We start from the raw sequence: 13200 nt of genomic DNA on the forward strand, positions 1-13200 counted from the left end.
GGGCACAGGAGGGGCGTTACCTGCGGGGGCCAGGGCAAGGCTTCTGCTCCCAGCGCCATGGGCATTAGCACCAATCTGCTTTTCAAGTGTGGACGAGGGGTCGCGGGGCTGCAGCACGGGACTGGGGGTGCTCCTCTGCAGAGAGAAAACCTCGTGTCAGGGGCGAGACCCAGAACCCAATTGGAAACAGTGAGTGTGGAGGGCTGCAGCTGGCTGGGGGAGGCCGCCAGGGTCACCGTCCAGTCCGGGATGGGAGGAGGGCAGTGGGGGAACTGCAGTGGGGCCACGGGCAGGTGGTGCAGCGAGGGGGGGCAGTGCCTGTGTGTGAATGAGGCAGCGGGCCTGAGGCAGGGGGGTCAGGAGGCGGGAATCCTGGGGTCCGGCGGTGGGGAGGGAGTACTGGGCACCACTCAAACCACCCACGGCCCACCCTCAACAGGGAAAGTGGCTGTTCTCTGAGTAGCACGGACAAATGTCAGCGGTCGCGTGGGGGCGCTCACGAGACCACACCCACCGGCCACCACCCCTGCACTTCCCCACACCACACTCCAAGTCCAACAAAGGTCAGTAGTGACTGCAGAACCCAGCAGCTCCACTCCCACACGGGCCAAAGAGCAAGTCTACATCCACACGGAAGCCTGGACCCAAGCGCTCACAGCAGAATGATTCACAATCGCCAAAACGGGGAGTCAAGCCGGGGCCCATCACCTGGGCACGATGAAGACGGCACACTCCGCCCACACAGGGAATGCCCTCACGTGCCAAGAGGAGGGACAGGCCCGGACACGAGTGTGTTCGGCGGCCCGGGGGCTGGGGGACGGCTAGGGAGTGACTGCTGACGGGGGCAACACTTCTGGGGTGAAGAAAATGTCCTGAATTAGACCGAGGTGTATAAAATACGAAAAAACTGACCGGGCACGGGGGCTCATGCCTGGAATCCCAGCACTGTGGGAGGCCGAGCCAGGTGGATCGACTGAGGCCAGGAGTTCCAGACCAGCCCGGCCAACATGGCAAAACCTCCACCTCTATTAAAAATACAACAATTGGCTGGATGCAGTGGCTCACGCCTGTAATCCCAGCGCTTTTAGAGGCCAAGGTGGGCGGATCCCCTGAGGTCAGGAGTTCGAGACCAGCCTGGCCAAGATGGTGAAACCCTGTCACTACTAAAAATACAAAACTCAGCTGGGCATGGTGGCGCATGCCTGTAAACCCAGCTATTCAGGAGGCTGAGGCAGGAGAACTGCTTGAACCCAGGAGGCGGAGATTGCAGTGAGCCAAGATCGCAAGATCGTGCCACTGCACCCCAGCCTGTGCAAGACTCCGTCTCGGGGGGTTGGGGGCAGATTAACCAGGTGTGGTGGTGGGGCATGCCTGTAATCCCAGCTACTCGGGAGGCTGAGGCAGGAGAACTGCTTGAACCTGGGAGGAGGAGACTGCAGTGAGTCAAGATCACACAATTGCACTCCAGCCCGGGTGACAGAGCGAGCCTCTGTCTCGAAAAAATCAAATAAAAAAGAACAGAAAATGCTAAAAACCGCTGAAGTGTATACTTGTAAAAAAAATAGTTCAATGCCCAGAAAATCCCACCCATGCTACACAAAATGAGATTCTCTGCATGCACAGCACTGGGGGGGGAGAACCCAGAGGCGGCTGCGACGACAGGGGCCACAGCAGCCAACGGGGCCTCGTGAGGAATGAGGCTGGGAGCCAGGGTGCGCCTCTGAGCTCCTCCTCAACCCAGAAGGTGTGAGGCCCTCTCCACTTGCACACCCACCTTTTACCCAAAAGAAAAAGACTGGCGATAACAACGGCCCAGGTCACCAGACACACCCCGGCTTCGGACGGTCCACCTTCACTGCACTGCCTCAGGCTCGACATCATTTAACAGTCTGTGACTTCACAAAGCGAGCCAGGTCTCGAGAACCCCAAACTCTGTTTTGCCTCAACATGACCCTTGGGGACGCCATCCTGGGAGCCACTCACCGCCCTCTCAGCGCGGCTGGGCAGCACTACGCTGGCCAGGGGGATGCTGACCGGGAGCTTGTTGGGCTGCACGGTGCTGAGCGGGATGCTGATGGGCAGGCTGGTGATGAGCTCCCCGCTGCTGCCGTAGGCGCGCTCTCTCAGGCCCTGCGGACGAAGGCCCGCCCCCAGGCGTGGGTCAACAAACCCCTCCAGGACAAAGGAACCACAGCCACAGGACGGGGGCTGCTGCAGCTCTCTCAAGGCGGTCCCCACGCTGCCAAGGCCCTGCAACCTTCCCCACACAGTCAGGCCCTCCTGGACACCAGCTTTGGGACACTCCAGAGGCACAGCACGCTCCTGCCGTCTGAAAGCAATGCCCATCTGTCCCCTCCAGCCTGCCCGCCCAGCTCGGTGGGCAGTGACCCGAGGGGCCACCAAGCCTCCCAGGGCCCACATCCATAGCACTGCCAAGTCCATGCAACGTCGCTGTCCATCCCTCTCCATCCCTGCGCACACAGGCCAGTGCCCCCTGGGCTGTCCTCGAGGGCAGCGGCCTCCCAAACAGGGCTCTGTATCTCCACCAGCACTTGCCGTCTGTCACTGAGAACTGAGAGGCGCCAGGGACACCCTGACAAAGCCCACACCCTCCATGGCACCTGCCCAGCGTCTCCTGTGACCTGTCCTTACCGGCTGCCCCCCAACTCAGCCACAATGTCCTCCTCCAGGTCAACCCCAGTCCCTCGCTGTGCCCCAAGGTCAACTAGGACAACCCCTCCTGCTAGCAACTCGCTCAGGCCGCCTCTGCTGAGCGCCTCCCTGAGCCCTGGGCGGGGGTTGTGGCCCGCACCTTCTCACTGCTCTTCTCTCCAGCAAGCTGCAAGGCCCCAGGTGACAGGGGCCGCGGGTCCTGGGGACTCAGCTTCATGCTGCCAGGCACGCTGGGGCTCTGGTAGGGAAGGCCGTTCTCCTTGGTGTGCTCAGCTCTGGAATGAGAAGTTGCAGTCACTCTCGAGGGCCACGCAGGGCCGCAGGCTGGCGCTCAGAGGCAGCGGCCCGGCCCAGCACCTCCCCACCTCAGTCTCCTCAACAGACGCACTCCTGCTGAGAACCCCTGACATCCTGAGCACAGCAGGCAGAGTCGGCAGGCACCAGGTGCAGACCCCCACCCCGCCAGGGCACTCACCTCGGGTGCAGCTCACTGGCGGCCGGCCTGCCGGGCACCGTGTGGTCCTGGCTCAGGTGCCGCCTCAGCACAATCTTGGCCGGGGACAGCCTGGTGTAGTCGGGTGCAGCCAGGCCAGACAGCTTCTCCAGGCGTGGCCGGCCACCGTGGCTGGGGGTGCAGGGCACCACCTCCTGGTCGAGGGGTGAGGCCAGGTACTGGGGTGTGTTCTGCTTGGACGAGGGCCGGCTCAGCGCACTGCAGAGCTCATAGCCGGCAGCCTGGCCGTTCATGGAGAGCTCCGGGCTCATGCTGCTCAAGTGAGGCAGCGAGAACTTGGCGCAGTCCAGCTCCAGGTGCAGCCGGCTGGCATCAGGCTCCAGCTCGCGGCCCAGGGGACCCTTCCCGCGTAGATGCAGAGACAGGGCATCATCAGGCGGCACACAGGACTTGAGCTGCAGGAGCTCCTGCTGCCGCTGGCTCTTCTCCAGCTCCACGATGCTGATCTGCAGGAGAGAGGGCGTCAGGCCCGCCCCACCAGGGGCCACACCGGGGACCCAAGACTGCAGCACAGATGCACACCCGAGGGGCGGCCGGACCCCGCTGCCTGCATGGGATGGAAAAACCAAAGCCACGGACCACCTAGAGGCAGGGTCGGGAAGCTGGGGCGCCAAATAAAGCACCGTGGAGGGCCGAGGATGGTTTTTGCTGACATGAAAGCACCTTCTCCAAAAAGAGCAACAGGAGGATACAGAGCGCTCTCGTCTCTCAAAATAGACTCAGAGTGTAAAACACCCTCCTGTGGAGGGACATGCCAGTCGGACGTGGCAGCTTCCCCGGCGCCGCGTCTCCGAGGGGCTTTTTCCTTTTGGTTTATCTGTTCTGGTTACATGCTTTCCTTTCTGTTAACAAACATTTTGTTTCTTTATTACAGAAGAAAGATTATGACAAAAATGGTCAGAACCCAAATACGCTCTTCCCGAGGCCTCTACTCCAGGCAGACCCTGGGGCCTGGCTGTGGTAACGAGGTCAGCGACTTCCGTTTCTCTAACATATGCTAGTGAGACTCGCCCGGGCCACGTGAGGAAGCGGCTTGGCAGCACGTGGGTGGCGCTTCCCGACGTCCGTCAGCCGCCCATGGGAGCCTGCCTCCGGGGACAGCCTTGCAGCAAGTTTGGTACGATAATTTGAAAGGGCAACGGAGGTCCGGTGACAGGGCACTAGGTCCACCAACAGTGAAACCACACTGGGGATACGTAAGGCCAGCAGGCGGGCACAGCCTCGACAGGACAGGGCTCTGGGAACAAAGCCCATGACCTGCTGCTTCCTAGGCTGCACGGCAGCTGTGGGCACCGCCCACCAGCACCTGCCCCTGCCCGGGAGGAGGGAGGAGAGCACCTGCCCACCGCATACCCTGCTCCACACTTCCTTTACTTGGCCTCCACAAATGCATTTCTCGGTGTCAGAAAGTATGAGCTATTTTATCTTTCAGACGGGCCTGGTTCTGTCGCCCAGGCTGGAGTGCAGTGGTGCAATCTTGGCTTGCTGCAGCCTCCACCTCCAGGGCTCAAATAATCCTCCTGCCTTAGCCTGCCTGGGAGCTGGGACTACAGGCATGCACCACCACACCCAGCTAATTTTTGTATTTTTGGTAGAGACAGGGTCCCACTGTGTTGGCCAGGCTGGTCTCCCAACTCCTAGCCTCAGGTGATCTGCCCGCCTCAGCCTCTCAAGGTGCTGGGATTACAGGCGTTCGTGAACCCCTGCACCGATCCAGCTATTTTTCTAATGAGCAAATTCTCCCCTAGAACTGTTACAGAAGCGATTTGCAAGGAGGCAGCCAGGAAATCAGGAAATCCTGGGTTAGCGCTGCGAATTCAGCCTAGCAAGCCTGAGATGCCCCCGAGAGCTGAGGGCCAGAGTGAGGCGGGGCCAGCCACACAGCCAGCCTGCGGCCCAAGACAGGTTCCACAAGCCTCCGCCCAACTGTCCCCCTCTACCTTCTTCCTAGGCTGCTGCAACCGCAACCACCCTGGGCCTCAACGCTGTCACAGCAACCACCCCGGGCCTCAACGCTGTCACAGGGAGGCCGAAGGGAGAGGCTTGGACACCATGGAGCGCAGCCTTGCGCGCAGCCCACCTGCAGCTCCAGGCAGTGCCTCTGCTTCTCTGAGATCTGGCTCTTCAGGGCCTGCTTCTCCTTCAGCAGCTTCTCCAGGGACAGCGTGGCCCAGTCCAGCTGCAGCTCCTCGCAGCGAGCCTTGAGCTGAGGGGACAGGGATGCGGCAGTTGTGACTGGCTGGCTGCCTGCCTGGCACACTCCACACCCTCAGGGCAGAGTTCCCTGGACCCGCCTCAGCCTACAGCCTGTGTGTTTAGGGCACAGACCCCATTTCTGGAACAGCAGACTGAGGATGCAGAACAAGCGGAGACTAGGACCCGCCACGGACAGATAAGGCAGCTCCAGCACCCACACGACGACAGGGGGGTGCTCCCATGACCCCACACCTTGAGCCTGACACAGTGTGGCTCCCTGACACCCAGGGTCGCTGAGAAACCATCCAGCCGAGGGCTGGGGCCTGCCTGATGGGACATGCTCGACAAGCTTTCACAGGTGGCGCGACTCGTCTCCAAACAAACCCCGAGACAGAGGCGAGCCTTCCAGAGCCTCCCGTCTGCAGAGGGGACACACCCACCCAGGCAGGGCCCCTCTGGTTCCCTCTACGTCCCTGTCCCTGCGCTGCGGCACCCACCAGCTGCAAGCTCTGGCTGCGCAGCGCACGGTTGTCCTGCTCCAGCTGCTCTGACTGCTCCCGCAGCTGCTGGTTGTGGGCGGAGATCTCCTTCTGCGCCTGAATCAGGTCGTTGTAGGTCAGCGCCTTCACGCCCAGCTGGGGACATGGGGTGGGGCAGAGGTCATGTTGGTGGCCTCCAAGGTGAAGTAAGCCCCCAGCCATGACCAACCCTGCAGCCCAGCCCCTGGGACACAGCCCAACAGAGGCCCAAATAGGAAGCCATACCGACGGACGTGGGCCACCCCAGGCTGTGCCCCAGCTGCCACCTGCCCTCTGGGGTCCACTACCTCATCCAATTTTTGCTGGAACAGCCTCCTGATCTCCTCCTTCTGGGCCTGGCAGTGGCTGAGGAGCTGCTGAGCCGCGCCCAGGAGCTGGGTGTTCTTCTCCTGCAGGACAGACAGGGCAGGTGACTGAGGGCCCACAGGGAGGGCCCACGCCCTGCCCCTCACACTTCCCGAAGACGCGCTCAAGGACAGACACGTGTGAGGGGACCCACACCGGGCTGAGATGCCGAGAAACACTCAGGCCACAGCGGGAGGGGACCACCTCTGCGACAGGTTCACTGCAAAGAACTCTCTGCAGCTGGAGGGATGGCGCCTGCCACCCAACCCGGGCCCAGCCAGGGCAGCGCCCCCAGCCACGCAGAAGCCGGCTGACGCTGAGGAGTTTATCCCAAGGCAATACCAGGGAACGGACTTTTCACATGGATCTGCAAGGAAGCCTTCTGCAGCGTAACAGCAAAAACTCAGCGTCCGGAGGCCCACCTCCAAGGGAAGAGCCCAGGAGCCATCGACACAGGACAACCTCCAGACACTAGCAGAGAACAGGGCCCCGGCCCAGGCGTGCTGTCGGCTACACAGGGAGCAATGTATGTGCGTATGCTCAAAGCACGCTATAAGCATTTTTTTTTTTTCCTAAAGCAAAACCAAAGTCCAAAAATGCAAACCAGGGCTCAGGGACCACTGACCTTGTGGCTCCAGTGGCTTCTGGAGTTATCTCTGGGCCACCAGAACTTCCACCCCATAGCCCAGGCCTAACTCCCCAGAGGCAGGTCCTCTGAGGCTCCCAGAGTGGGATGGGCGGGGCCCCACAGCCGGGACCTCAGGTGAAAGAAATCATGGATACAGTGGTCCATTTTCAGGACAAAGTGCTTTCAGTCAGCTTAGGTCAGCGAACTACAGAAGACAGCAGGCACTAGGCCCCTGCTTGGATCGCTGATGCCTCTTGTCAGCCTCGCCGCCTCCCCTTCCCCCCGCTTAGTTGCCCTCACCCGAATCAAAGAAGTTTAGTCTAAGATGAAGGTTTACTAGTCTGCAAAATAGCTCGCTTTGTCTGTTCTTATCAGCCTGCCCAGCTACTTAGGTCATAAGTCAAATACTTGAAAAGCCCCTGAGCTGACTGGGATTGCAATGCACAAAATGCAGCAGGACAACCCTAAAGAAAACACCTACGGCCAGGCGTGGTGGATCACGAGGTCAGGAGATCGAGACCATCCTGGCTAATGCAGTGAAACCCCAACTCTACTAAAAATACAAAAAATTAGCCGGGCGTCGTGGCGGGGGCCTGTAGTCCCGGCTACTGGGGAGGCTGAGGCAGGAGAAAGGCGTGAACCCGGGAGGCAGAGCTTGCAATGAGCTGAGATCGCGCCACTGCACTCCAGCCTGGGCGACAGAGCGAGACTCCACCTCAAAAAAAAAAAAAAAAGAAAAGAAAAACAAAACACCTACAGCCCCTGCCGAGCAACCAACAGGCAATGTCCAGGCACAGTACTCAGCCTTTGAGGAACCGGGGGAGGGACCTGTGCACTACGGGCTAAGTTGCTTGTTAAAATTGAGCAGGGTGTGCCTATCGGACACCAGGTCTTGCAAAACCATGATTAACAGTCTCATTTTTGCTGTTCTCCGGGTCTCTCAGTCCATTCTTTGGGTTTAAACGGGTAGGTTTGTTTCTCGCAGCAGGTGAGAGGAGGAGGGAGCTCACTCAGGCCTGCGCTCCAGGGCCTCTGCCACAGCGGACAGATGCCCAGGAACAGGAACCGACCTGCCTCTGTGCAGGAAGGAGGAACGACAAGGGGGCCAGGACCCACCTTCTCCTGGCCCAGCAGTTCCTGCAGGCTGGCCTTGTACTGGGGGGTCTTTGTGTATGCCAGGAACTGCAGGTACTGGATCTTGAAAGACTCTGGGAAGAGAGGCGGAGTACCAGTGAGAAGAGAACAGCTGAGGCTGAGCGGGACGAGGAGGGAGCGGCCCCTGAGAACGAGCCCCAGGCCTCGGCAGGTGTCAGGCGCTCATGAGGCAGGAGCTCAGCAGAGCCCGGCGGGGCCCACACCACACACTCCGGGCTCTCAGAGCACTCAGGCCCTCTGACCCCTGCACAGCCGAGTGCTCGCTGCGTGGGGACATCGTGGGCACTGCAGGGCCCTGAGCAGCATCCCACCCCGTACCAGCAGCACCCCTAAGCTGCTGCGAGGTCAGACTCACAACCTACGGTCCTCCCGGGACCCCAAGCCCAGCACCCTCCGCCAGACCCCTCGCGTGAGCTCACCTAGCAGCTTCTGCAACGCGGGCGGGGTGGGCGCCACCAGCAGCGGGTTGGGGGAGTGACGCTGCACGCTCGGAGGTAGCTGGTAGAACGGGCTGTGAGGGGACCTGTAGGCATCTGGGTGAGAGCGGTGGACAGGGCATCAGCACGGGGCAGGTACCCAGCAACCCCTTAGGACGGGGCCACCTTGAAGGCACAGCCCCACCAGGGAGGCTCCTGGGACACCCTGAACGCCTGGGGCTCAGGAGGGCGGCGTCCCAGCAGACGGCCCCCCAGGCATCTGCACTCAGGGAGAACGGGGCCGTGGCGTAGGGGTAACTCACCCTGGGGCGAGGAGGCTGCCGTCTGAGACACGGTCTGGGCGTGCAGGACATCCAGTGCAGTTTGGTTCTTCTTGGGCTTCCGCTCGGGGTTCGCAGTGCTCATCTTCTTGGGGCGCCCGCGCTTGCGGCCAGCCATCTTCCTCCCCTTCTTGTTGAGCTTCTTCTTACGGGCTTTGGAGGGAGATGGCTTCTTCACGGTGGCTGCTCCTGCCTTCTCTTCCTCAGCACCAGAGTCCTGGAGGACACAAAGAAGAACAGAGGTGGGCGCCGAGCCTCCCGCCCATGAGGTCTCCCGGGCAGCGGGCGGGTGCCCTCCAGCACCAGGAGCCAGGCCGGGCTTTACCATGGGGGCGTCGGTGGGGCCGGCCAGCTTGCCCTCGGGGCCCTTGGTGGGCGTGGCCGCGTTGCTCTTGCTCTCGCGCTGCTGGCGGCGCCGGGCTGCCTCCTGTTCCTCCTGGAAGGAGAGCGGGTTGAGCCACGGGGAGCCCCAGCGCTGCCCACAGCCCTCCTACACCGAGAGGCACGCGGAGCTCAGACTCGAGGGGGCCACAGGCCCAACTCTGTCCACTGCAAGTCCTTTGTGGCACCAATCAGGAAACTGAGGCCCAGAGACAGCAGTGGGCTGCTTGGGGTCCCACAGGCCAGGACGTGACCTGTAGGCACGGATGATGGCATTCACAGCCACTCCCACGATCACAGCCACCCGTCAGTAAGAAGCCAGACTGTGAGCCACGGAGAGAAGAACCACATCTAAGAAAGGAGACGAGAAGCCCCTCGGGCAGCAGGACCTAGAAACCACAGCCCACAGCCTCCCCTACCCTCTCTCCTCTCTTCAAAAGGCACCGAGGCCCACACGCGGGACACCGTGCACAAGTTCTCTGATGTAAGAGTTGGCGGAGGGCGCGACCCACGAGAAGAACACAGGGGGCACCAGCCACCTCGGGCTGTTCCCTGCTCTTCAGGGAAGACCTGCATCCCCCTAAGCATGGTGGGAAGGACAGAGGGCCCCCGAGGGTTACCATACTCTGAGGCCAGGTTGGAGCCCAGCCCCAGCTACAAATCCAGGCAGTGACAGAGCCCTTCCCGAATGGGGCTCTCTACACACTGGTCCCATCTGACCCTCCAAAAGGAAAGGACACCTGGACAAACGTCTTCTCAGCTTTGGTGGCAAATAAGCAGGCAGGTATGAGACTGCAGAAGCACCAGGGAGCAGGGCAGCCACTGCGGCTCCTGAGCCAGGCTTTCCTACCGCGGCTTTAAGGTGGGAGCGGAGGGGACAGCCCTGCCTGCGACAGTGCAAAGCGTGCACGGCGGCGGGGGCCCAGGAGCTGCACTCTGCACTGAGGGTGGGACAAGTGCAGGTGTGGCCACTCAGACCTCAAGAGGGGGCAGCTGGCAGTGATGCACAAGCTGTTCACCCACCCAGCCCTTCAGTGCAACTTACCCCATCACCAAAACTAACCCAAGCCACCTCCCCAGAAATGGGTATTAACAAGAAGGATGGCCCAGGCCAAACCATCGAAGACAAGGCAAAGTACAGGGAGAGAAAGAGACAAGAGAGTGGGTGGCAGAGAGAGAGAAAGGGAGAGGCAGGGTGGGAGAGAGAGACTGAATGGTGAGAGAGAAGGGCTGGGACAGGAGAGGAGGAGCAGGAGGACAGGGAGGAAAGGGTAGGGAGAGGACCAGGAATGACAGAGAGGAGCAGGAAGGAGGCGGGAAAGGCCACTGGGCTGGGCCCTGAAGGGCAGCAGGGCTATGCTCCAGTCATGGCTCCTGAACCCGGCTGCGCACGGCTCTGCGTCTCCCCACATCAGTGCATGCATGTTATTAACCCAGGAGAAAAAACACACAAACTTACCCTGAGTTTTGGGTTTTTCAGACTAGAAAAATAGTTTTCAAGCTAAAATGAAGAAAGAGAACCCTTATTAGAAGGGAGTCCCAATCTCTGTTCTGATTTGCCTGGACACCCAGATAACATCAGCTCCCTGGAGAGTGGCGGGGGAGGCCGTTCTGGTATTTGGGGACACCAGGCATGCAGCTGGAGCCACCTAGCAGCAAACACAGATGTGACTAACCCAGCTGTGGCCAGACATCACCCTCAATTCACCAGCACGCGACGGGTGGGCAGAGCTGGTTTGAGCCTTCAGAATAGATACGGGGCCCCAGGATGTGTCTCTGCTTCTGGAAGAGGAAGGGCTTTCTGCACAGAAGCACCGCGCCCGCCTCACAGGAGGAGGGGAGGGGCCACGCCGAGGGCATCAGTGCCAGGGCGGCTGAAGCAGCAGCACTGCGTGGGGGTGGGGGCCACACGGTAGGCCAAGCCCCCAGAGCCTCAGCTTCAGCTCACCATGCCTCTCGTCCCAGGGCCCTCGGGGAAGCAGTGGGAGGGGCGGGGTGAGTCTGACTAGGGCTGTCGGCCCCCAGTCCGCACCAGCGCTCCCCAGCAAGGCTCCAGTGGAGGCTCCGAGCGCCGGACAGTGAGGGTCTGGACACACCAGCACCACCGTGAGGAAAACCACCGCTACCCCAATAACAAGAACAGATTGCCCAACCAAAGGACGAGAAAGAGACCAGGGGAAGCCTCCCAGCCCTGGAGGGCCAGCGCTGCCCACACGCCAGGTGGCTCGGGATACCTGTGCGAAGGGGCTGTGGGGGAAGCACCCTGGGAGGCAGGCAGGCCGAACACTGGCCCAGGGCAGTGTCAGAGGACCCTGGGGAACACAGGGAGGGAAGAAGCATCCCAGACCCCACCCATGGACCCTGGCGTCTCCCTGCTCAGGACCCTCTCACATGGAGGGAGCTGGGAACAGGGACGTGGGACTCCTGTTCACAGGGGCCTCTGGATATGGCGGCCAGGACCCTTACAGTCACGCATCACGATGATGGCCCCACCTCACCCCAGGGCTGAGCACAGAGAAGGGGAGACAGTGTTCGGCCCTCACCCAGGACACGCCCAGCGCCTGGGAGGACCCTGGTGGGTCCCGCGGAGCAAGCAGTGCTGAGGGGGCCTTGAGGAGTTGGGCCTGAGCCGTGGAGGGGTGGGGGTGCGCGTTCAGGGCTCTGGGGGAGGGTCTCAGAGGCCACGTGAGAAAGGCGGGCGGTGTGGCGTGGGCGGGGCGAAAGGCACAAGACACTCACTATGGTGCGGTCGATAGTGTGCAGGTAGTAGGAGACTGGCTTCCCCGTCCACGACACCGAGCCCTTCAGGGGCGACAGCTCCACCACGCGCATGATGGTGCCGATGTCTGTGGGAGCCACAGGTGAGGCCCGGGCCCACGTCCACCCGCAGCCCCTCCATGCCGACCTCACCCACCCAAGGGCAGGTGTGGGGACAGAAGCCTGAGCTGCATGTCTTCCCTCTTCTCCCACACTGAGTCAGGCCACAGCGGCCCACAGAGGCCGTCCCAGGGAGATGAACCATTCAACAGCACCTGGTCTGGGGCCCTCCAGCCTCAGAAAAACAGCCACAAACCTAGCTGAGTGGAATGGAAAAGGAGGGGGAGAAGATCTGGAAGCAACTTAGATCGTGGCTGCAAGAACAGCCAGCACCCAGCAACACAGGCACCTCCCAGGTGGGCGCTCCTCAGGGAAGCCCCTCAGAAGAGGCTGTGCTGCCCAGCATGGCCGGGAGCCGACAGAGCACGCAGCACAGCGAGGCAGGCAGGGGGCACAGGAGGGGCCAGCTCCTTCCCATCGTGGGCCTGTCCCTGTCCACAAGAGTCCCGTAAATCCTTCACGTCTCCCCTCAAAGCCGGGGTCTCCCCTAGGAGTGATGCTGCCCCCAGGGCACACAGTGCTCTCTAGGGACATGTGTGGTTGTCATGACCAGGGGTGCTCCTGGCAGGGAGTGGGTGGACGCCAGGGACACGGCTCAGCACCCTGCAGTGCCCAGGACAGCCCCACCCCAGAGAAGGATCCAGCCCCAATTTCCACAGGGCCAAGGGGGAGAAACTTAGGAATAGCACATGTCAGATGGTTAAAATTACCCGTGTGAATCATTAACAATGCTGAGAGTTTCTTACCACTCAAGTTTCTACTGTTTATTCTGAAGTTCAGAGGTGCAAAGGGTTTCGAGGACACGATTCTGCCACCTGAAACACAGACACTGCTTACTGCCACACAGGGGAGAGGAAACAGAGGCGCAGACACCACTCAAGGTGACAGAGAAGGAGCGACGACACGGAACACACACACACTGGGCTCCGAGTCCTGTCCACCTGCCTACACCTTCCAAGGGTAAGCCTATCCTACATGTAACTTTTTTTTTTTTTTTTTTGCGACAGAGCCTCTCGGCTCACTGCAGCCTCCGCTTCCCTGGTTCAAGCGATTCTCCTGCCTCAGACTCCTGAGTAGCTGGGATTACAGGTACGCACCACCATACCTGGCTAATTTTTGCATTGTTAGTAGAGAA

General features: G+C 61.0%; 1 protein-coding gene across 2 annotated transcripts in view; it reads right to left on the reverse strand.

Annotated features, from left to right (window-relative positions):
• The window catches only part of DOT1L (DOT1 like histone lysine methyltransferase), a 71607-nt gene that overhangs the window by 12246 nt on the left and 46161 nt on the right, over positions 1-13200 (reverse strand). For both annotated transcript variants that reach the window (XM_007994704.3, XM_007994703.3), the window contains exons 10-23: positions 12812-12880; positions 11928-12034; positions 10648-10689; positions 9133-9243; positions 8790-9024; positions 8470-8583; positions 8012-8103; positions 6210-6311; positions 5881-6018; positions 5268-5393; positions 3149-3633; positions 2813-2948; positions 1984-2130; positions 21-135 (exon numbers count right to left, since the gene is read on the reverse strand). In XM_007994704.3, the coding sequence (XP_007992895.1) occupies positions 21-135; positions 1984-2130; positions 2813-2948; positions 3149-3633; positions 5268-5393; positions 5881-6018; positions 6210-6311; positions 8012-8103; positions 8470-8583; positions 8790-9024; positions 9133-9243; positions 10648-10689; positions 11928-12034; positions 12812-12880 (2019 nt within the window). The remainder of the gene's footprint in view (positions 1-20; positions 136-1983; positions 2131-2812; positions 2949-3148; positions 3634-5267; positions 5394-5880; positions 6019-6209; positions 6312-8011; positions 8104-8469; positions 8584-8789; positions 9025-9132; positions 9244-10647; positions 10690-11927; positions 12035-12811; positions 12881-13200) is intronic.

The sequence above is a fragment of the Chlorocebus sabaeus genome, chromosome 6 (assembly GCF_047675955.1).
Source record: "Chlorocebus sabaeus isolate Y175 chromosome 6, mChlSab1.0.hap1, whole genome shotgun sequence".
Taxonomy (NCBI): domain Eukaryota; kingdom Metazoa; phylum Chordata; class Mammalia; order Primates; family Cercopithecidae; genus Chlorocebus; species Chlorocebus sabaeus.